The 23,583-nt window shown below is 34.4% G+C and overlaps 1 protein-coding gene and 1 long non-coding RNA gene across 2 annotated transcripts in view; one reads left to right on the top strand and one right to left on the bottom strand.

Annotated features, from left to right (window-relative positions):
- Positions 1 to 23,583, bottom strand: part of GUCY2C (guanylate cyclase 2C) — a 112,124-nt gene that overhangs the window by 3,352 nt on the left and 85,189 nt on the right. The window contains exons 20-26 of the mRNA XM_074194537.1: positions 19,390 to 19,481; positions 17,554 to 17,712; positions 11,076 to 11,268; positions 8,693 to 8,867; positions 5,930 to 6,028; positions 2,952 to 3,046; positions 285 to 361 (exon numbers count right to left, since the gene is read on the bottom strand). Of these exons, the coding sequence (XP_074050638.1) occupies positions 285 to 361; positions 2,952 to 3,046; positions 5,930 to 6,028; positions 8,693 to 8,867; positions 11,076 to 11,268; positions 17,554 to 17,712; positions 19,390 to 19,481 (890 nt within the window). The remainder of the gene's footprint in view (positions 1 to 284; positions 362 to 2,951; positions 3,047 to 5,929; positions 6,029 to 8,692; positions 8,868 to 11,075; positions 11,269 to 17,553; positions 17,713 to 19,389; positions 19,482 to 23,583) is intronic.
- On the top strand, positions 3,289 to 9,300 carry LOC141493335 (uncharacterized). The gene is made up of 4 exons (XR_012470179.1): positions 3,289 to 3,372; positions 5,852 to 6,190; positions 6,636 to 6,840; positions 8,696 to 9,300. It is a non-coding gene; the product is annotated as an uncharacterized LOC141493335 (long non-coding RNA).

Here is a 23,583-nt window from a genome sequence, read left to right as displayed (position 1 = left end):
TAAAATAAAGATTATTTATATTAACATACAATAAGATTTATTATTTTTATTTTTAAATGATTTGAGAAATATTTTTCAAATGTATCAGTTTTAATTTCTGATATAATACTAATATATACAACCTACATAAATAAAAGTTCTTTGAGGTCTTCAATAATTTTTAAGATTAAAAATAGTTTCTGAGACCAAAAAAGTTTGAATGTTTGAAAACTGCTGTCTAAACTAAAGACCCAAGACAATCATTTTCCCTTTCTTTCTCCTTTACTCCTCACCCAATAACTTACACAGAAGGAGGTGTTGGCAATGTATACTCCTCATCCTTAACTCCTGTGAGCCAGTAGGTGGTCTCTGTTCCCCTTCCCTAATAAGGCAGAAAAGAAACACATTGTTAGTGGCAGAATAAGGTAATTCATACACATCTTTCCACATTTCTCCAAACTCCCTTTTGTCATTTCTTATAGCATAACAACATTTGTTCAACTGATGGGCATCTATGCTTCCTAATTTACATTTTTTGTAGCTACAAAAAGAGTTGTTATAAATATTTTTTTGTACAAAGGGATCCTTTTCCTTTCTTTGATCTCTTTGGGCTTTAGGTCTCGGAGAGATATAGTTGAGTCAAAAGTTATAGACTGGGATGATTAGAGATAGCCCCAGATGCAGTGGGAGATCTTGGCCTTTTCCTAGGTTTCAGTCTGAGGAAACACCATCCAGTGATTAATACTAGTTAAGAAATGAGGCAAAGATTGACTTCTTTTAACTAGTGAAAAAAATAAAATCAATCTAAGAGGGGAAGACTCTCAGGGTTTCTGGACAAAATAGAAAAATTGCTAATTACACTCATTCTGGGCCATCAGAATCTCAACAATGACCTTAACACATAAGAATTACTTGAAGAAGAGGTGCTGTTTAGTCTAAAGAAGAGAAGACTTAGAAGAAAGATTATAGGAATCATTTAGGAATCCCATAGAACAGAATCATGATGGAAGAGTAGAAGTGACAAAGAGGCAAATTTAGGGTTGATCTAAGGAGAAAACTTTTTGACCATTAGAACTATTTCAAAGTGGAGTAGACTTGTAGACATAGTGGCTTCAACCTTATCAGAAGACTTCAAATAGAAGATAGATGACCCATTATTGCATATGTCATTTTTTACATAGGGTATGCCCTATAGGCACACAGAAGATAATTTTTAAAAATTTTATTTATTTTATTTTTAATTTATGAGAAAATATGAGTATTTCCAAAATATAATTAATATAATAGTAAAAATGATTGCATATGAGGCTGCAAATATATTATGCATAACTTGATAATCCTTTTAAACATATAATAAAAATTATCAGGTAACTTTTTTCTTTTTCTTTTCCCTCTTTTTTCCCTTCCATCCTCTCCCCCACCCATGTCTCCTATTAATTACAAATATATATGTACATGTAAAATCATTCATATTCTATTGATCTATTGATTATATTGATCAATTCCTTCTCTGGATGCAGACTGCAACTTCATAAGTCCTTTATAATTTCAGCATTTTTAATAGTTGCTTAAAGTTGTTTTTAAAACAATGTTACTGCTAATATAATTAATGTTCTCTTAGTTCTGTTCATTTCACTCTTCATTATTTTGTGAAAATTATGCATATTTTTCTAATTAATTTCTAATTTCTAATTCATTAAACTCATCATTTCTTAGAACATTCCATTATAACCATGCTCCTCAATTTCTTCACAATGCTAAAATTCTATAGTTCTAATTCTGTGATGGAGGAATGTGATTTATATATCATGGTTCATAAATGAAGTTGAATATTTTTGTATCTCAAGAAATGATAAATGTAGACAAACTTGGGAAGGTATTATATGTGAAGATGTAAAATGAGTATAACAAGGGAAATAATAGGTAAAATAACTACAGCAATGTAAATGGAAAGAATAAAATGAAACAGAACATTTGTGTGATTATAATACCCAAGCTTGGCCCCAGAGAAGCAATAAGAAAATGTATGTCCCTTCCTTGGTTGAAATATTGTATGTACACAAATACTTATCCCCATAGTCTTGCAAAACCCCAAAATCAAAACAAAACAAATACACATACACACACACACACACACACACACACACACACACACACTGTCACACTTGATTGGTGTGACGATTGTTTTTATAAAATTATTTTTTAAGGATCTTTTTATTGGGAAAGAATCACTGGTTGAGTGATAGAGGGAAGAGGATGTTCAGAAATTAATGTAATAAAAGACATCAATAGAACTTTTTAGAAGATAGATAATATTAGCAGTTGACATGATTTTATGTAAAAGGCAGGAAGTGAGGAAACAGGAGTGTGTTACTAAGGTGATTAAGACCTGAATCATTTATCCCTAGTCCTAACACCCTCCCTTACCCCAGGAAATTCTCCAGGGAGTATTCACACCTTTAAAATCCACAAACAAATCAGGGCTTGATTTATATTTTGCTGATTGTCTAGACTTAAAAAATAAAGGAGAAAATTTTAATAATGGAGATTAAACAATTTTTGGACAACTGGTTGTTAGACATTTTTCAGTATACTCTTCTGCCTCTCATTCCCATGTAGGGAGGATGTATCTTTTCTTACTAAAAAGGTAAAGAGAAAGACATTGATATGTATATGAAGGAAATAATAAAAACTTTTCATCAGTCTCTGAATGTAGACCAAAAAAAAAAAGGAAATAATTGTGTGGTATCAAAATCAAATCTGAGACCATTTAATTGAAACAAAAGTAAGATGTAGTCATTTCTTACATTGATCATTAATCTGTGAGGAGAAAGTAGAAAGGATAATTGGGGGAAAGTTGTTAAATTCTATCTTTACCTTGCTCTATGGTTTGAGAGATGTCCAGTGAAAATATTTCTAAATATAGTTAAAATAAATAAAAGTAATGGCTGGTGTTTCTATATATCCATTACCTTTAAGTAAGTTTCTCCTCTCACTTCATACAGGAATTGGCATTCTGTTCTCTTCAGAATAGCAATTGTGGATCCACTCACATGAATCCTCAAAGCTGGAAAAAAAAAGCAAATTAAATTACTTTCATTCAGAATCCATTTTCAAAATCACATGTGTTCTCACTTAGTCTAGTAATCTGTTTCAATTGTTCTTATTATCTTAGGTATCCTCTTAGAAAGAGACTTTGTACCTACTTAAAGCATATTCTTTACATAAGAGTACAAATGATTTTCATTATTCTGTAGAATGTTTACTAATCACTGTTTCCTAGGTTCTTGCACATTTGTCCACAGTTGCAATAGATGTGTCCTAGCTTGGGGCAGAGAACTCTGGATTTTGGCGTTGTTTGCCTTATGATGTAATGTCAAGAAGCACCATTAGGTTGGTAGTCATGTGAAGGAAGAGGACAAATGAGAGAGATATTGGGAATGTAGAACTAGCAAGATTTGGTGATATTTTGGCTATGTGGGATGAGGAAAAAGGATGATTCTAAATTTAAAAACTTAAATGACTGGGAGGATGGTGAATAAAAAAAATAGAAAACTGAAAATAGACTCAGAAGGGAAATTTGAAATAAAAGCAATGTCATAGAAAAAAGAAAAATCTAAGTTTTGGACATAATTTGTCTGAGATGTTTATAGGGCATAATTAGCAGTCAATTAATGATGTGTGACCAGGGGAGCTCCATTCTCTCAAGTCCTATTCTCTCGTTCTTAAATAACTGAAAAACTACTGATGAGACACCAGTCTCAATTAAGTTGAAAACTGCTGCTTAAACTGTACCATGGCTTTCTCTCAAAATCATCAATAACAAAAATTTCCTGTGTTTCTATGTAAGTGACTGTTCTACCACTCTTGTATGGTATCAGTTGTTGTTCAGTCATGTCTGACTTTCTATTACATTTGAGGTTTTCTTTACAGATACTGGCTTGGTTTTCCATCTTTCCCCAGCTCATTTTACAGATGAAGAAACTGAGGCAAACAAGGTTAAGCGACTTGTCCAGAGTCACATAGCTAGTAAACATCTGACTCATGATGATGAGTCTTCATGATTCCAAGGTCTGTGCTGTATCCATTGGGCGACCTGGATGCCCTACTTCTCTTTATCAGGATAAAGCAATTCAGACTCCATACTGACTTATGAATTCTGAGTTGAATATCCAAGTCACTCTTCCTGGTTCCTAATGACATCTATGTCCCACTAATCTAAAGAGACCTTTAGCACAGTAGCTGCTGTGAAAGCTCCCTAGAGGCACTATGCCCTTGTAGCACTTCCTCCTTTAGTTAAGGAGTACCTATTACTCTTGGAAACATGGTAGCTAGAGAATCAAGTGTTGGTCAGTAGTCCTGCTTGTGAGAGTTAAATCTTTCAATTCAAGCATAGGTACCTCAAAAATAGACAATTCAGGACTTGATTTATTATTTTGTTTATTGATTTTATTTATTGAGTCTTAAGAAAGTGATAGGGAAAATTTTAATAAAAACTTAAAAGTATATTGTGGACTTTTTTTCCCCCTAGAGAGTTAATTGTTAATCAATTTACCATTTATCACCAAAGCAACAAGGGAGGATCCCACCTACCCTCTGGCCTGAATTTTTACTTTATTCCCATCAACTGCCACAAGTGTCCCTTTGCCCATGGATCACCATATTCCTTCCCAAGAAATCATTGTGACTTTCAATTCTATCCACAGCTTCCAGATCCCATTGTATTCTATGTGACCAAGCATCTCCATGATTCCAAGTGGACATCTTTCAATTGTAAAGCTCTCAAAAAAATCAGATCAATGGGAAAAGTGAAGAAGACTAGGAATATTTTAGGTGAACATGTGGGGAAAGGAGAGAAAAATGATAGAGAGGTGGATCTTTGGGAGTGGGAAATGGTAGATGTGTTCCTTGTAGTCCTAATGGAAATTTGGAAAGATTTTTTTCCCTTAACAACAGTTCTAAATGGTAGAATAATTCTATAGAACTATTGATCCTCAATTTCATCTGTCATTTCATCCTGGGATATTCCCTCCAATGAAGCCACTTAACATTGCCAGGTTTGAAAATTTTAGCACTTTACACATAGCCAACCTAGTAATGAATCTTGCCCATAAGATAGAACACCACTCCCTCATCAGGTCTATATTATAAGCCTGTCTAGACTATGCTGTGCTATCATAGACTTCATAAACTCTGGGCTACTTCACAAGGAAGCATGAAAGGAGAACTTTAGCAAAATATGTAAGTGTTTGTACATTGACTTTGTGGGCAGTTAGGTTGTATAGTTCCAGGTAAGTGTGAGACCTAGATGGAATTAGAAAGATCTAAATTCAAATCTGGTCTCAGATACTAGCAAGACAGCTAAACCTGTTTGCCTCAGTTTCATCATCTGTAAAGTGATCTGGAGAAGGAAATGGAAAACTACTCCAATATCTTTGTCTTGTTACCCAAATGTGTCACAAAGAATCAGACGTGATTGTACTGACTGACTTAAAGAGTCTTCACAATATCATTTCTAGGGGTAAATATTTCCCCAAATACAAGCAATCAAAATTTTGGAATACAATGTATTTTGAGTTAAGTTCTTTATTCCTATATAAGTATTTGCCCATTGTAAATTGTGAATCTCTATGGTAATCAAATAAAATGAACATAGGAAACAAGATGGAATGTATTCAGTTTCTCATTAGACTTACTTACCATTAAGCTTTCTCTGCTCCTATAGAACAATGCCCATTTTCATGGCTATCTCATTACACATGACCCAGGATGAAAAGCATGACTTTTTTCAGGGGAAAAAATTCTTACACTTAATAATATAATTTTCAGTCCAAGAAAAGGATCCTTATCTCACTGTCTTAATTATCTTTAGTAATATTTTTCAACTCTGCACAATGCTACTCTATTGGAAGATGCTCAGGCCACAGTGAAAGCCAGTTTCTATTCTTACGGAGGCCCGTGGATTCCATCCTTGAGGCTGTGTTCACAGAATCTCCAAACAGACAATAACGAGGCATTTTGATTCCAACAACTCCAGCGGCACAAGGACCTGAAAAAAGAGATAATCAAGAAGATGAGAATTTGTAACTTGTATCATGATGCAAAGTCTGGTAGAAAATACTCATTATGGTGATGGATGCTCTATCACTGGAAAATGGCAAGAGAGGTTGCAGAATACTTCAATGGATGTTTAGGAAAACAAGAACAAGAGGTAAAACATGTGTTAGGTGCCTGCTAAGATATTATCCTGAAAGTTAATTTTTTAATTGAGAAGAGTTAAGTTGCATAGGCTTGAAAGTAGAAAGATATGAGTTTAAATCCTGCCTTAGATTCTTTGCAACTGCATGAACTTGGGCAAGTCTCTTAACTTCTCTCATTTCAGTTTCCTCATTTATAAAAAAAGAGTAGTTGAACTTGGTAGACTCTAAGGTCTCTAAAGGACTTTGAATTCTACCCCTAAATTGTTTAACATGTAAGGGCACCTTTGTCCTTTAGAAGTCTTGCATTCTGTGTTGGGGCAAGGATTTCAAGCCTATTCTCATGTCTATGGCCCTAATTAAAACACAAAACTTTACTTTGAAAATTAGCATTGAAAATACCAGACTAAATGGAAGCCAAAATACATGATTTTCCTATTTGTTTTTCTTTCTTTATAGACATGAACCAAAATTTGCTTTTTTAGCCACATTTAGGAAACATTGGTACCCTTGAAAGTAAGAAATAATATTCAAGTTAGAGTTCTAAAGTTGAGAAACAAAAAAGAAGCATTCACAGTGAAGAATTCACAATCATTATTACACAGTGGTACACTCAGGAGGTCACATATGAGGATTGGATCTGCATCTTCTGACTCCAAATTCAGTATCCTTTTCATTTTATCATGCTGAAAGTTCCATCCCTCCTGCCATCTTTCTTCTTTCTCACTATGCTACCTTTCTAGGTTGATCATTATGGGAAAGATTTAAAGACAGAGGTCATTTTTGTATGGGAAGAGAGGGGTTCTTCTGGGCATAGATCTCTGTTTAAGGGCACTAGACTATGGTCACAAATCTACATATGGATGGGATGAAGTATTTCTGACCTGAGCTACCTGGGATTTGGGAGCAGCATTTGTTGTAATTACCCCCACTGTATACTTCCAAGGTTTAAGTGTTCCATTCCCACTGCCAAGGTCAAAAGAATTCAGTGCAAAGAGCCAGATAGAAGGAAAAGAGTTGCTCCATTAAATACTTGGCTAGAATATTTGAGGGTAAGGAGTTTTTAAAAGTTAAAAATTAACTCAGGTATAGCAAAATTAGGTACTCATTAAGCAATAATAGTTGAAAAATATCAAATCCAATAACTTTCTGGGTTTCTCATGTTTCTATTGTTTATTTTCTGTTTGGATTTCTCAGAAGTTTTGGATTTTAATATTGTTTGCATAGTCTCATCCTGAAAAAAATGTTCTTATGGAAGAACTTTAGGAAAAAACTATACAATACAAATTTGTTTATCTTCTTTAGTTTCTTTGGTCTCTTTTTTTGATCCTTAGTCACTGAGTAGTGGCTTCCAGTTCAGGGCTTCTTAATCTGGGGCTTTTGATCTTTTTTTTCTTTTTTTTTTTTAGGTTTTTGCAAGGCAAATGGGGCTAAGTGGCTTGCCCAAGGCCACATAGCTAGGTAATTATTAAGTGTCTGAGACCAGATTTGAACCCAGGTACTCCTGACTCCAAGGCTGGTGCTTTATCCACTATGCCACCTAGCCACCTCGAGGGGCTTGTGATCTTTTAAAAAGTGATAACTATTTCATTATAATTGATTTTCTTTATAATCCTGTATATTTTATTTTGTGCATTAAAGACATTATCCTAAGAAGCGGTTCATCGGCTTCATCATCACCCTTGTTCTGGGATGACCTTCATTTTTGTAAGAAAATTATCATGGGATAATTGAAGACAATTCTTGTGATGGAAAATACTGTCTATATCCAGAAAAGGAACGGTGAAGTTTAAATACACTTACTATCTTAATTTTTAAAAGTTGTCTTAAATCTTATGGTTTTTCTCCTCTCTAATGTTGTTCTTCCACTTTGATTTGATTCTTCTTTTATAATATGATTAATATTCATCTATAACCTATATTAGATTATTTTCTGTCAGGGGAAGGGGTAGAGAAGGGAGGGAGGGAGAAAAAATGTAAAACTCTAAATCTTGCAAAAAAAGTGATTGTTGAAAACTATCATTGTATGTAGTTAGAAAACTAAATAAATAAAATATTATTTCCTAAAAAAAAAAAAAGAAAATTATTGTGGGGAAGAGGAACAAAGTGCACTTTCAGCGTGGGAATTTGTTCAGCCCATCTTGTTTAAATAATCCAAACATAAAAAAATATTTTGATGGAGACTATATGGAGAAATGGATTAAAAAAGACAATCGAATCCCAAGTTCCTTAATAAAGTTGAAGCATGGGGTAGCTTGTCTCAAAAGCAGTCTCCTCTTACTTGGAGAGCAAAAGGAGTCAAATGAGAAAAATTAAAAACTGTACAAGAATCCTTTTGCTCTGTAACCCCATCAGTTCCTGGAAATCTAAGTACTCTTGGAACTTAAAGAGTTAGCATAAAATATCATGACAGATTGGTACAGAGATCACATTTGGAAACCCTTTACTCTTTACTGGTTTAGTTCATGCAAAGATGTAAGCATTATTTCTAGTTGGCATAATCCTTAATTCCATACCAGAATGTACTCCAATGCGGATCCATATGGGGAGGCCTGGAAGATGCTGCAGTTCAAAGGATCCCATGAAACTGAGGATATCTAAAGCCATCTTAGCAATGTCTACCGCATGTCGATTGCCATTCCTCTTTGGTAACCCGCTAGCAACCATGTAGGCATCTCCAATGGTCTCCACCTGTGAAAATCATTTTCTCTTTAGCTGCATTCCTCCTTGGAAAATCACAGAAATTAAAGCAAGAATAGTCATTTTAAATCATCAATAATATGGACTGAGTGCTCACCAGGAGCATGGCACTACACTCCTAGAGGGAATTATCTTTGAGAAGATACAATTTGTCTTATTGGAAATAAGATTAAGAACATTCTTACAATAACTTCTCTAGGATGTCATTTAATCAAATTGGATGAATAATAAAACAGCTACCATATGCTTTAACTGCACAATGAACTTATTAACAATGTAAATCACCCACATACTCTGATGATAAGCATTATATAAATCCTGAATTGGACAGAATAATTTTATGTGATTCCAATAACTACCACTTCCCTCAGAAGAGAAAAATTAGAAAAATATTTCAAATAAACCTGTATTTCCTTCATTGAAATTTATCTAATTTCTATTTTTGCCTCACCCGACTTGACAGAAGAAGTATATTAAAAGCATATTCTCTAGCATTGACAACTTTTCAAATATCAGTTCATAGGTGGGAATAGTTTCCTTATTAACAGTTCTTATTTTTATATGATATAATTATATGATGTTCTTTGTAGATTTAAAATGCCATGTAAACATCATTTATTAATATTATTGTCACACACATTAGTCTAGTACTGCAATTCTAAATATTTTTCTAAAAAATAGCTCAAATTGATATTGTTATCAAGTGTATGCAAGCTTTTTATCTTATTTTTTTTAGTTCAACCAATGTTGAACCTGGGAGACAATAAAGATAGTGATATCCTTGGCAGAATTAGGGAAGTCAGAAAAAAGTAGTTTAGAGGGAAAGACCATAATAGACATGTCAAATTTCAGATGTCTATAAGAAGTTCAGATGGAGATGTCTAACAGACATCTAGTGATGTGGAACTGGAGCTCACAAGACATATGAAGGCAAAATATGAAAATTTTAGAGTCATTTAAAAAGGGGATAATTGAATCCTTTATAAGTGATGAATTTTCAAGAGAGAATATGCAGAAAAAAGAAGAGGAGAGCACCCAGAACAAAACATAGAATGTATCAAGGAATGGGAGAGAAGACTTGGAGGATTTTCTAGAAAAGACTGAAAAGCAATGGTCAGACAGGTAGGAAGAGAAGTTGAAAATAGCATTTTTCAGTTGTTATTTCCTTAAGTCTAGACCGTTTTTGCAACTTCATTCCATTGTTCCTAGTCTGAACCCTGGAATCAAGCAAAAATTGTCTAATCACTCTTCCACAATATAACCCTAAAAATTCTTGAAAATAGTTGTGCCCTTTTCTGCCTATATCCTTATCCAGTATGCATTCAACTTTTCTTCATCTCCAGTCCCCTACTACCTCGATTTCCCTTCCTTAGAGAAGTATATGTTCTTCTTAAACATAGTGATCACCACTGAATGTAATTATCTAGATGTGGTCTGACCCAAGACAAAATACAGTGGAATTATTCCTTCCCTTATTAGGAATGATATCTTTTTTTTTAAGAAGGAATAAAAAGCTCACTGTACTCATGATTTGGGGAGTTATCATGTTACATTCTTTACTCACATCTGAGAAAAATCCCAGATCTTTTTTTCAGATGACCTGCTTTCTTAGCCATACTTCCCCATCTTGTGAAGTTGATTTGTTGATCCCATTTGTATGACTGCTTTTATCACTATTAGAGAACTTTTCCCATTTCAATTCTTTCAACAGTGGGTTAGCTGACATTCCTTCCAACTTCATGCCATCTATAACTTTAATAAGCATTCCACCTATCCTTTTCTATATCATGGATAAAAATATCAAACAACAATTGACTGAGGACAGATTCCTTGTACTCCAGGAGAGATTTCAAGTTGCCATCAGTCTACTTTTTGGTTCTGGTCATTTCACCATTGTTGAATTCACCAAAGTATGCTATTATCTAGATTATGTCTCTCCTTGTCCACAAGAGTAAAAAACCCTTTACTAATTCATTTAAGAGTTCATTTCTGTTCAGGAATATAAATCAAGCTCACTAGCTTATAGTCTATAGACTATCCTCCCACACCCTCCCACTTCTTTAAGAAAAAATCGGGAAAATTCTTTCTTCTGAGGAGGAAAACTACTAAAAGTAAGAAGGCAACCAGTTTTCACCAGACATATTGATCCTCTTCTCTCAATCTATTCAGCCTTGCTAAGGACATTTTAAAGACTGTTACCTTGTAGACATCATGGTGATCCAGAATGTGGTCAAAGCTCTTATAGATGTCATTGAGCATATCAACCACCTCCATAGGGGTGCTGTACTTGCAGATGGTGGTAAAACCTACAATGTCACTGAAATAAATTGTGACCTCCTCATACAGTTCAGGTTCCACAAAACCTTTCTCCTTCAGAGACTTCACCACTAGCCTAAAGAAAGGAAAGAACACAAAGAGAAAGGCTTCCAGTTTCAGCCATTTTTCCCCACAAACTATTGCCATGCAACAGAAATAAATCCATACTAAATGAAGAACCAAAGAGAAATGACAAATATATGCATATATAAATATACATGTGCGACCTGGATAATGTCCAATAGCTTGATATTTGGACATAATAATTAATATATATTATCTCAAATGCACAATATTCTCATATACCTTTATATCAATTGATATCTTATACAAACCTTAAATAAAATTAAAATCATGAATGGTATGCTAAATAATAGTGATAATAATAGTTAGCATTTACACAGAGGATAAGGTTTACAGAGTGCTTTACATATGGCTTCTCATTTGATCCTTAGAACAACCCTCTGGGGTAAATGCTATTATTGTTTTCATTTTACAGATGAGGAAAACTAAGACTGAATAATTAGTAGTGCTTGTCCTTAGTTCTTTTTATTTTTAGGTTTTTTCAAGGCAAATGGGGTTAAGTGGCTTGCCCAAGGCCACACAGCTAGGTAATTATTAAGTGTCTGAGGCCAGATTTGAACTCAGGTACTACTGACTCCAGGGCCAATGTTCTATCCACTGCGCCACCTAGCCGCCCTTTGTCCTTAGTTCTTGAAGAGGACCATGACATCAAGGAGATGATACTATGTCAAGCACATGAATTGAATTTGAGTTGGGCTGTACTAAGTCACCAGCCTCACTTTCTCTTCCAGAGCTATCTGGATTCAGTGATCAGATGTGAACTGGGATGAATGGAAATGATGCTGGATGTGAGGCAGAGTTAAGTGACTTACCCAAGATCGCAGTTAGTGAATATCAAGTGTCTGAGGCTGGATTTGAACAAACTCTCTTCTACCATACTCCAAGGTCAGTGCTCTAACCACTGGCCCATCTAAATGCCCATTAAACTAAGATTGAGAGGGATTAAATGATTTTCCCAGGGCCACCTAACTAATAAATGTCTGAGGTAAGATTCAAACTCAGATAATTCTGACTCCAAATCTACCATTTTAACCACTGTGTTACCAAGGTATCTCATAATCAAAATACTATCCAAAAGTATATTCACTGACCAAGAATTAGAGAGTATTCAGTCAGAATGTCCTTTATGAAATTATAAGGGGGAAAAGTATGTGTTAATTTTGTTAAAAAGATCTAGACCAAACTAAAAATCCTGTCCACTTTTACTGGAATTAAAAACCCACTTGACTTCATAAGCAGTTTCATTTGTGTCAACTTTGAGCCATAAATATTAAATTGTTTAAGATAATTGTGTTTTTAACTTCTTTAAAATTATTTAAAAATTTAAAAAATTTAAAAATCTATTTTATTTTTAAATTAACAATTAAATTTTATGAACTGTGTGAAAACATGTTTGAAGGAAAAAGTTTTGTTTCTTTAAAGAGTAACTTCAGTCCTTGGGAGAACTCAGTCTGATAAAATTGAAAAAGTAGGTACCAAGTCAAATGTTCCTTACTATATCTAAGCAGTAGAAATGACCATGGAAAAGTGGGAATCTGGTCATATAGTACACCAAATTTAGAGTATGATGAGATGACCTTCAGGAAACTGGACCAGAGACACCCTAGATAATTGGTAAACATAATAAGTCTAGAAACAATCCTATTTTATTAGCAATGCTGTAATGGACTCATATCTTTGGTGTGGTTGTTCCTTTCACAAGTGCAAATAGCAACCCATCCATACCTTTGCATTAATTCAATAAATATTTATTAGGCTTCTAGTATGTGCAAAGTATTAAGCGATTATTATCCATGTTTTTACATAAATTTCTATAGTATATTAAGCTATTGTCTTAACCTTTTTATTTAGGATTTTGTTTATTATTTAGTATTTTCTTGTAGTATTTCTTAGTTTAGCATTGCACATTTCATCTGTTGTAGCTCACATTATGTACCTGCTCATCTGCTTTTCTAGTAGGAAACATAAGCTATCAGTATTAATATCAAGAAAAGCTATTACTGATCCAATGGGTTGGTGTGGTTTATCTAGTTCTATTGTTTACAAGTCCCCATTTACTGTTCTTCCCATTAATTATTAATTAGTCAGTCATAGTTAATTAGCTTTTTTTTGAAAGGAGTACTTATTAGAGGAGTTACATGGACAATTTTTATAGAACATCCTCCTTAAAAATCTGGAATCTATTTTTCCACATTATACATAGAAGGGGCGGCTAGGTGGCGCAGTGGATAAAGCACTGGCCCTGGAGTCATGAGTGCCTGGGTTCAAGTCCAGTCTCAGACACTTGGTGATTGCCTAGCTGTGTGGCCTTGGGCAAGCTACTTAGCCCCATTTGCCTTGCAAAAACCTTAAAACATATGAGTATAACAATTACACATAGGATTAAGGGGGAAAATGGGCACAAATTTAGAGAACATAAATGACTAAAGGATCTCTCATAACTCCATTTACAGAAAGTTTTTTTTTTTCCATTTTGCTGTCCTCTTCTCTTTTCTGGATCTACCTTTGTAGTCCCAAAGGTGCTTTTCTTCATTGTATTTAGTTTGTTCTTGGAATATTTCTCTGCTCCCATTGAAGATATTATCTTCAACCACTGCTATTCCAAGAACTCTGATGCCAACAACTATGGAAAGTACAAATATCCTTTAAAAGAACCTCAATTATCCTCACCCCCTCTGCTGCCCTCTGGTACTTCTGAAGCTTTGTTTCTCACTGTTAGAATCTTATCTTTGTTCAGTATAGACCAAAAAATATGTCAATCTTTCAACCATTCCCAGTACATTTCCAGTGTAGTATAAACGGAGTTTATCCATTTCTTGAAGTATTTCATGCTTTCCAAATTAATCAAGGTGTCAAAAACTTGTGAACATTTGGTTTTCAAAATTTTTTAAATCTATTTTATTTTTAAATTAACAAGCATTTATTTTTCTTTCCCTTTCCACCTTAATCCATCTCCAATTTAAAAGGAAAAAAGAAAATCCTTATAGCATAGTCAAGGAAAACAAATTCTTACAATGGTCCTGTTCAAAAGTATTTGCCTCTTTTCCCATCTTGAATCTCTATTAGGAGGTAGGTAGCCTGGTTCATCATCAGTCCTCTGGTATCATGATTCATCATTGTGTTGATTGGAGTTCCTAAGTCTTTCAAAATCCTTTGTCTTTATAATGTTATTATTGTTCTCCTGTTTCTGTTCATTTTATTTTGTATTAATTTATTCAAGAATTCCCAGATCTCTTTGAACCCATCCTTTTCATCATATCTTATGGAACAATCATGTTCCATTACATTCATATATCACAATTAGTACTCTATGTTATATCCCTTTCCATAGGATATTAAGGGATTTGACCCTGTTCAAACTCAACATTGAAAACTATTGACTGTCTTACAGACAGTCCAGAGCATCTTGACTTTGTAGTACTTATACTGATCTATATAAAATTTTTTATTCAAGTTCCAATAATTATACATAGCATGATCTTTTCAGTCTTCTTCAGAACTACCAAAAGTATAAGGCAGAAAGACTATGATGTTCCATAATGTTTCATTCTAATAGTCCCTGAGATTTTCCAATTTTAAAATGGAAATTTTCTGTCATCTTTCTTGAAAACTTTAGAATTTCCTGAGATAAATTGGACATGCTGCCCCCATATTTCCTACCAATGCTGGAAGAACAGTATCAGTCATCATACTGAAGGGTTTATTCTTATGATCCTTGCAGATTCCTCAGTCACTAGAGAGTTGCCAACATCAAACATTTTTGGATCCACATTTGAGAGAGAGAGAGAGAGAGAGAGAGAGAGAGAGAGAGAGAGAGAGTGTGTGTGTGTGTGTGTGTGTGTGTGTGTGTGTGTGTGTGTGTGTGTGTGGGAGTAGAGATGGAGGAGTATCTATGGTTCTTTGTTGCTCTTATCACAACAAGTCTCTGTTTTAAGCTTCTAAGTACAAGGCATTGATTGTCAAGAGTATCCAGGTATGGATCACTCACTTACTGCTTGCAATACTGAAATAGTACTTTGAATAGAGTGCAGTTGGTTTCATTCAATGCTGATGCTCTGTTCAGCAAGCAATAGAACAATTCAGGATATTGGCAATGGAATTCAAAAATGAATTTGGTTTGGTAAATGCTTTCCATTTCTTTTGAATATTTTTTAGATTAATATGCACTTATCTCTCCCTCCTTCCCTCTCTTCCAGCTGAATAGCAAAAAAAGAAAAACAAAACCCTTAGAACAAAATATACATAGTCAAGCAAAACAAATTCCCCACATTGGCCATATCCAAAAATGTAATTCTCAGCCAGCATTCTAAGTCCTTCACTTCTCTTACAGGAGATACTTCATCTTATGAAATCAGGATTTGTCATTGTATTAGTCAGAATTTTAAAGTCTTTCAAAGTTGTTTTTCTTTACAATTTTTTATTGTATTATTCTTTATTCTTTATAATTTTTACATAAATTGTTCTCCTCATTTTACTCAATTCATTCTGTATCAGTTCAATGGGAGTCTTCCCAATTTCCTCAGAAATTCTACATTTTGCCATGTCTTATGATACAATTATATTCCATTAATAAGTTAATTTGTTTAGCTAATTTCCCAATATATGGGCACAAGCTGTTATATTTTTGTACACATTGATGGCTTTTCCTTTTCTTTAATCTCTTTGGGACAAGTATCTAGTTATTTATGGTAACACTGAGTCAAAGGTAATGAATCATTTAAAACTTTTAGGGCATAGTTCCAAATTGCTTCCTTGAATGACTTCAGTTGTTCACACTTCCACCCACAGTGCTGTCCTGTAATTCTTCCATTCTTAGGGGTTCCCCATGGAATCTTACAGTTGCTTCAATTTGCATTTCTGTCATTATTAGTAATATGGAGCATTTTTACATAGCTGTTGATATTTTGAATTTCTTCCTTTGTTTTATTTTGTTTTTTTAGATTTTTGCAAGTCAAATGGGGTTAAGTGGCTTGCCCAAGGCCACACAGCTAGGTAATTATTAAGTGTCTGAGACTGGATTTGAACCCAGGTACTCCTGACTCCAGGGCCTGTGCTTTATCCACTGCACCACCTAGCCACCCCTGAATTTCAGCCTTTGAAAACTGTTCATATACTTCAACCATTTATCCACTGGGAAATAGGTCTTAGTCTAATGCAGTTGAATCATTTTCTTAAACATCTTGGATTTTTAGAGCAACTTGCTGCAGCCAATATGAGTTTAAGTCTTCAGTCTTTCAGAGACTCAGATATTAAAGGCAACTGCATGCTTTGGATTTCTTTTGAGGAAGGGAGGGAAAACAAATATGTTTTGAATTTTGGTTTTTGTTATATGTATTTTGTTATATATATTTGTTATATATTTTCTCTATGTGATTAGATGGTATAGGGCAACAATTACAGATTATTGAAGATGGGGAAACACCCACCTGAATGAGAACAATAGAAGTAGAAAACCATTTCTAACTTCTCAGGGTACCCTAGGATCCTAAAATAGTTGAGGATATAATTGTCCAATATAGCTGTTCTCTGGGGACTCAATTTACCATGCACTACAGAGTTTACATGGACTAGAAAGGTTAATAAAGAGTTTACTCAGCACTAATTTGTCAGTAAATGTTACTTTATTAATTTTCTCTCTCCTTAAGGCTTCTATAGTTCTTATCCTTTCTGTTCCAGACTTTATCTGTTAGTATAAATATTTTAAATAATAATATTCTTTTTAAGACATTCATCTGTTTCTATCTTGAAACTAAGTGCTTTAACTTTTTTTTGAGCTGAAGAAATACCTCACTCACCATCTAGCACACTCAACCTTGAATTTTATTTCTTATTGCTGGCTGGAAGGTTACCCTGTCTTGCATCTCATTTCTTCAGCACATCTCCTCTCTAGTGAATGAATGTATTTTTAAAAGGATTCTTATTATTTATTTTTATCTATCCACCACTAAAGAATTTTTAACCTTTTTTTTAAAAACTCTAAATACTTTAAGATTTTAAGGAGCCAGAACAGGGCTTAAACAGGATATCCAGGTCCTTACCGAACTGAAGGGGGTAAGGGATACCTGCATATAGTAATAAGAGAGGAGAGAGAGAGAGAGAGAGAGAGAGAGAGAGAGAGAGAGAGAGAGAGAGAGAGAGAGAGAGAGAACCCGAGAGAACCCAAGAGAACCCGAGAGAACCCAAGAGAACCCGAGAGAACCCTTAAGGACAAGCTGAAGTCCATGAAGCACAGCTATGGAATGTTGGCAAACCACACTGGCAGGAAGCCTCACCTCACCTAGGTAACAACATGAAGTTAAGCCTGTCTGCTCTGTCTCGCTCTGCCTTATAGAGCTTCGTCCTTTCCTCCACCAAGTGTTCCAGATTCCGAGAGTAGAGTTGAAGACGTCGTATTAAGGTGTCCATGTAGCTCTCACTGTTTTGACTGTGAAAATTACTATAGGAAAGATAAAGAAAAATTATTTCATCACAGGAGGAAAAAACCAGAAAGAGGGGCTGGGGGGGGAGAATCAAATGACAACTCTGCCTATCATGTAAATTAGCACAAGTCCCTAAGTCCAAGATCTTTAAAGGAAGCATACTGATGATGAAGAACACATTTTCAAATCTCGTTTGAAAATAAAGGATGTAGATCTGATTCTCTATGTATCTTTTTAGACTACTAATGCTTACTTGGGTTTCAACATTTATATACTGAAAAGTGTGGGAAGTATGGATAGTTTTATTTTCTTGTTTTGTTTTTGAGAAGAATTTCTAAGAGCCTCAAGTCAGCCTGATAGCATTTACTGAATGTGGGCAAGGCACTGAACAAGATGATACAAGAGATTAAAAAGAGAAGGAAAAAGAATTTTAAATCTGGTTGGTGAGAGAGGAGTTAGGGAAGGGGATGGTCTATAATTAGAAATTTAATTGCTTAACAAATCCTTTTTAAAAGATTTAGGCAAAGAAAAGAAAGAGATCATATACTTCTCACAGCTATGGGTAGGAGATGTGGTCTTAACCAAACAAGAGAGACATTTCTTTTTTATTTTTGGTTTTGCTCAAGGTCACACAGCTGGGTAACTATTAAATGTCTGAGATCATGTTTGAACTCAAGTCTCCTGACTCCAGGGTTGGTGCTTTGGCCACTGCACCATCAGACTGCCCCAAGAGAGACAATTAAAAAAAAATAGAATAGATTACTTGAAATTAAAAAGTTTCTACAAATTCTCTACATTAATGCACATATAAAAAGGGAAATGGTCAAATGGGGGAAAAAATCTTTGTAACAAATTTTTTTGATAAGAGTTTAGTGTCCAAGTTACATAAACTACTTATATGTATATAATCAAACATATACATATGTATGTAGATATGTAAATTTATAAACAGGAATATATTCTCCTCTAACTGAGGTCATATGAAATATGTGGTTTTGCATAACTTTCGCATAACATCCTACTTTTGACCTTTTGACCAATATGCAACTCTAATTGTTGGCACTGGTCTCAGAATAGCCAGGACAGATGATGTAGAACTGAGTGAATGATTAACACTATCTGAAATCAACTCTTAACATGCTTAAAGTTATGCTTAAAACATAAGCCCATGTGTTTATATAGTTCACCAAGGTTTGCAAGAGTGATAAGCAGAGGAATTGTGTTTTTTATGTCTTCAGAGTCCAATCCTCTGAAATACTATTTGTCATTTTTGTGAAATAGGGAAGAATTCTTTTCTAGAAAGTAGGGCATTTTTCTCTGAATAAATAATGTTTAAGTGAAGGGCTGTGTTCTTCATCTGAAGAACTAATTACTAAATTTTTAGAGACCAGAAATTGGCAATTACTACTACATACCATGTAGTAGATTTATTATTTGGCAAATTGTCTAAACTTAAAAAAGGGTAGGAGAAAATGTTACATGGAACAATAATATCATACATATATTTCCCACTTTACTTACCACGAGTCAGTTTTTAACATTTACCAGCTTCCTCCTGGTAAGTGCCTATGCTATATATAGCATTTCAGAGTTTGCAAGGGACTTTCATGCAGAGAAGCAAGCATAATGTGTATTATTATCCCTCAGATCTAGGAAACAATCTGAATTTTTTGGAAGGAAAATACCGCCCATACCTAAATAGCTTAGCCAGGGTACTCTCAATTTTCTTGAAGTCTGGTCTCTTCTCTGGGTCTTCTTCCCAACAACTTTTGACAAGTAGATAAACCTAGAAGCAAATGGAAGAAAGATGAGCCAAGAGAGATGTTGTGTCAAGGCAGCAAGATGAATCAAGATAGATTCCTGCTGATCTTTCTTTCCACAGTGGATTAAAGGAAAGAAGGAATGTTTAAAACTACAATTTGAACAGATATGTGGATACTAGCTAATCTTTAAATTTCTGCCCCAGTCACTGCCACAGGCTATACCAACAAGAAGAGGAATGGGGTCTAAAAGTCCTCACTGAAGTTTCAGCCTATTGCTTCAGCCTGTATTCACTACCCTGTCCTCTGTAGTAGATCAGGAATAAAATAGAAGGGGGGAAAGATGAGGGAAGAGTGTGATATTATTTATATATATATATATATATATACATATATATATATATATTATATAAGCAGATTGTAGGAGCATATAGATTTAGAACTTAAAATCATTTCATTCAACAGATGAGCAAACTAAGATCCAAAGAGTTTAAATGTTTGAGCCCAGTTGAGCTGGTGGTATTAAAAAACCCCAGCTCTTTGTAAATCCAAGCCCAACACTTTATCTACAGGGGTCTATGTGTGCAAGATATTAAGGTCAGAAAGATGAAATTATAAGAGTTCCTAATTTCAAGGAACTTTTGATCTGAAAATAGAGGAGGAAGAATGTGCACAATGAGGAGGCAGATTATGGTAAGGAAAAGGGGAAAGTCCAAAGTACTATGAGAAATTTGAGAAAAGAAAAAAGATTATTCTGTGCATATGTATGGGCATTCATGGGGGACAGGATAAAGAAAAGCTTTATGTGATGTAGCCACACCTGAGTTAAACCTTCATATTAAATGTTTTAATGGGGATAAAAGGAATTTCTTATAGGCACAATTAGCAATAGAGAGGGCAGAATGAGAATGAGAATGCACCTAGTTTTGTTGAAGCATTATGTGTAAGAAAAAAATGTCACATTATCCAAAAATGTCAAGGGTCAGGCGTCATTCTGTCCAACCCATATTTGAAAAGGAATTTCTTTTACAATGTATCTCCAATCTTTTGACTGAAGGCCTCCATTGAGAAGAACCTATCACCCTGGAGGCAGCCTATTCCACTTTTGGAAATCTTTCCTTCAATTTGTCTCTTATTTCAGATGTGTTTATCTGCAGGAAAGCCAAACAAATCTAATCTCTCACATCACAGCCCTTGACTTTAGCTGTCATATCTCCTTCCATCCTCTGACCCCACTTCCACATTCCCATCATTCCTTCTCCAAACTAAAATAACTCAATCCTTAGTCATGTACTCAAGGTCTTTCACCAGTCCACTGCCCTCCTCTAGACACTCTCCAGTTTATTAGCTTGTATTCTTCCTAAATTGTGGTATCCAAAATAATAATAATACTATGCCAGATGTGGCCTGACCAGGATAGAGTGTGGTAGAACTATCCCAACTTATTTCTGGGTGTGCTATATCTCTGAAAGCAGACTGTGCATCACATTAACTTTCTTGAAGCATATATCACATTACAGATCCTTACTGAGCTACGTTTACTATAATCTACAGATCTTTTTCACTCAAATTGCAATCTAATCATTTACCTCTCCTATCTTTTGTCTGTAATGTCAATTTTTAAACATTCTTTTATTGATTTCAGTTCAGTTCAAGGTTCCAACTTGTTATGATCTTTTAAAAGAGTGTTTCTATCATCTAATCTATTAGTTGTCCTTCTAAACTAGTTTCACATCTCCAAATTTGATATTATGCACATACTTTTATCTAAATCATTGATAAAAATTTTAAATAGCACATGGCCAAGAAAAGAAGCCTGGGGAATTCTACCACTGACTTCCTTTCAAACTATCTCAGGTTATTAATGTCTGTTCTCTGGGGACTGTCATTCAAATAATTCCAAATTAGCCTAATTATACTCTTATTTAACCTATATCTCTCATCCCCCCAAATAATATGAGAGTTAATTTTTATCAAATATTTTGATAAGACCTTGGTAAATAGTTATAAATCTATAGCATTCCTCTCTCTAATCTTCCATTTGATTAACACTGTTAAAAGGTTAAGTCAGTAAACATTTGATTTGTTGTTGTTTTAATTGCATCCATTTCTTCATGACACCATTTGGGATTTTTTTTGACAAAGATACATTGTCTGAGGTCAAATTTCAACTCAAGTCTCCCAGACTCCAGGCTGAGAGCTTTATATACTGCATAACAACTGCCTGCAACAAGCATTTACTAAGCTTAAAAAAATAAGGCAGCTAGGTGGCAAAATAGATAGAATATTGGCCTTGAAATCAGGAAGATTCATATTCACGAGTGCAAGACCAAGCTCAGACACTTACTAGCCATGTGACCCTGTTTGCCTCAGTTTTCTCATATTGTAAAATGAACTGGAGAAGTAAATGGCAAACCATTCTGATATCTCTGTCAAGAAAACCCCAAATGGGGACAAGAAGAGTCAGACACAACTGAAAATGACTGGACAACTACAAAACCATAGAATAAAAATGTATTCTTTGAAAAAGCCCCACTGGCTTTTGGTGTTCATAGGATCATGAATTCAGAGTTGGAAGAAGCCAACTTTTTCATTTCAGGTTGACAGGAACTGAGGCCAGAGAGGATTGACTATGCTCAAGATCAAACAGTAGTGAAAGCCAGTCCTCTGACTACAAATGCAACCTTCTTCCCATTGCACCAAGCTACTCTTTATCTATATTTCATTTTCTAGATGTTTACTGATCATTCTTCTATATAATAACATTTTGGAATTTTTTTCTGGGAATAAAGTCAATACTGCTGGCACAGAGTCTATAGATTCCATTCCCGTCTCTCTAATCATGACCACTTCTGCCTTTTCTTAATCTCTACAGTCTTTCAAAATTACTGAGAGTGACTCAGTGATCACATCTGTTGATTCTTTCAGGTGCTGAAAATGTTTATTAAAGTCAGATCACAAATTTACCAAGGGCAGATGGGGGCCTTCAATATCCTCTTACTTATCTTCCTTACCAGTTCCCTTTTCCCTTACTTTGTTCCTTCCAATTCAAAAGTGCTTCTCCTTGTCAGAGAAAATATCAGCAAAATTAGAACTGAGTATCTTTTTCCTTCTTGCTTTCATCTGTCATTATCATCCCATCCACTTCAAACAGCATTTCTATCCCCTTTTATTCTCTTCCCTCCAATGTAACTTTCAAAAATAGACCCAGCTAAATATTAGAGCACCTATACTAGGTGAGGAAATTATAAAGTGCTATTACTTTGTTGATAGGTGGGAGTAATCAAAGATGTTTTTTAAGTAGAGTGCTGAAATAAATATTACAAACATTCACATGATACTTATATGAATATCTATGCATATATTTCAGGGATGTACTACAGCTAGCTAGAACCAACTTTATAAGAATCAGTTGTTTTTTTCAGTGTCAGCAAATCAGTAAACAGCACAAATCAGGGATTGATTATTGTTTTGTTGATTGTCTAGACTGAATAAAATGATGGAGAAAAATGCTATTAATACAGATTAAATTTAAAAGTGTATCATATGTTTTCAGAGAGTTGATTTTTAAAAACATTTACTTGAATGTCCATTTATACAAGCATACATGTATATATGCCTACACAACCACAAATATATATGTGTGTGTGTGTGTGTGTATACACATACATGTGAATATGTATATAAATATAGATCTGATCTAGTAGATGAAGAGTTTTTTCTTGAAATCAGAAAGTGTTGGGTTCCAGTCCTGCCCCAGTACACCTTAGGCAAATAGTTAAACCTTTCTAGGAAACTTGAAGATCATAAGTTGAACAGAAGGTGCCAACTTGCATGGAGAGAATTTCAGAATCAGAGTTCCATATATATGTGTCTATAAACACACACATATATATATATATGTATATATATATATAGGTTTATGTCTATCACACGTATAGATGGATATATGGTATATATTGATGTATGAATATATATCAATAAATATGAATATGTCAATATATATGAATATATATCAATAAAACCCCAACGCTAGTACTTAGCTAGGTTTATAAAATGTTTTAAGGTTTTAAGATTTACAAAGGTTTTTAAGGTTTTACGGTTTACAAAGTAATGTACAAATATTAT

The sequence above is a fragment of the Macrotis lagotis genome, chromosome 7 (assembly GCF_037893015.1).
Source record: "Macrotis lagotis isolate mMagLag1 chromosome 7, bilby.v1.9.chrom.fasta, whole genome shotgun sequence".
NCBI classification, from domain to species: Eukaryota; Metazoa; Chordata; class Mammalia; order Peramelemorphia; family Peramelidae; genus Macrotis; species Macrotis lagotis.
The sequence above is the reverse complement of the archived record's forward strand: the minus strand, read 5'-3'. Positions and strand labels throughout refer to the sequence as shown.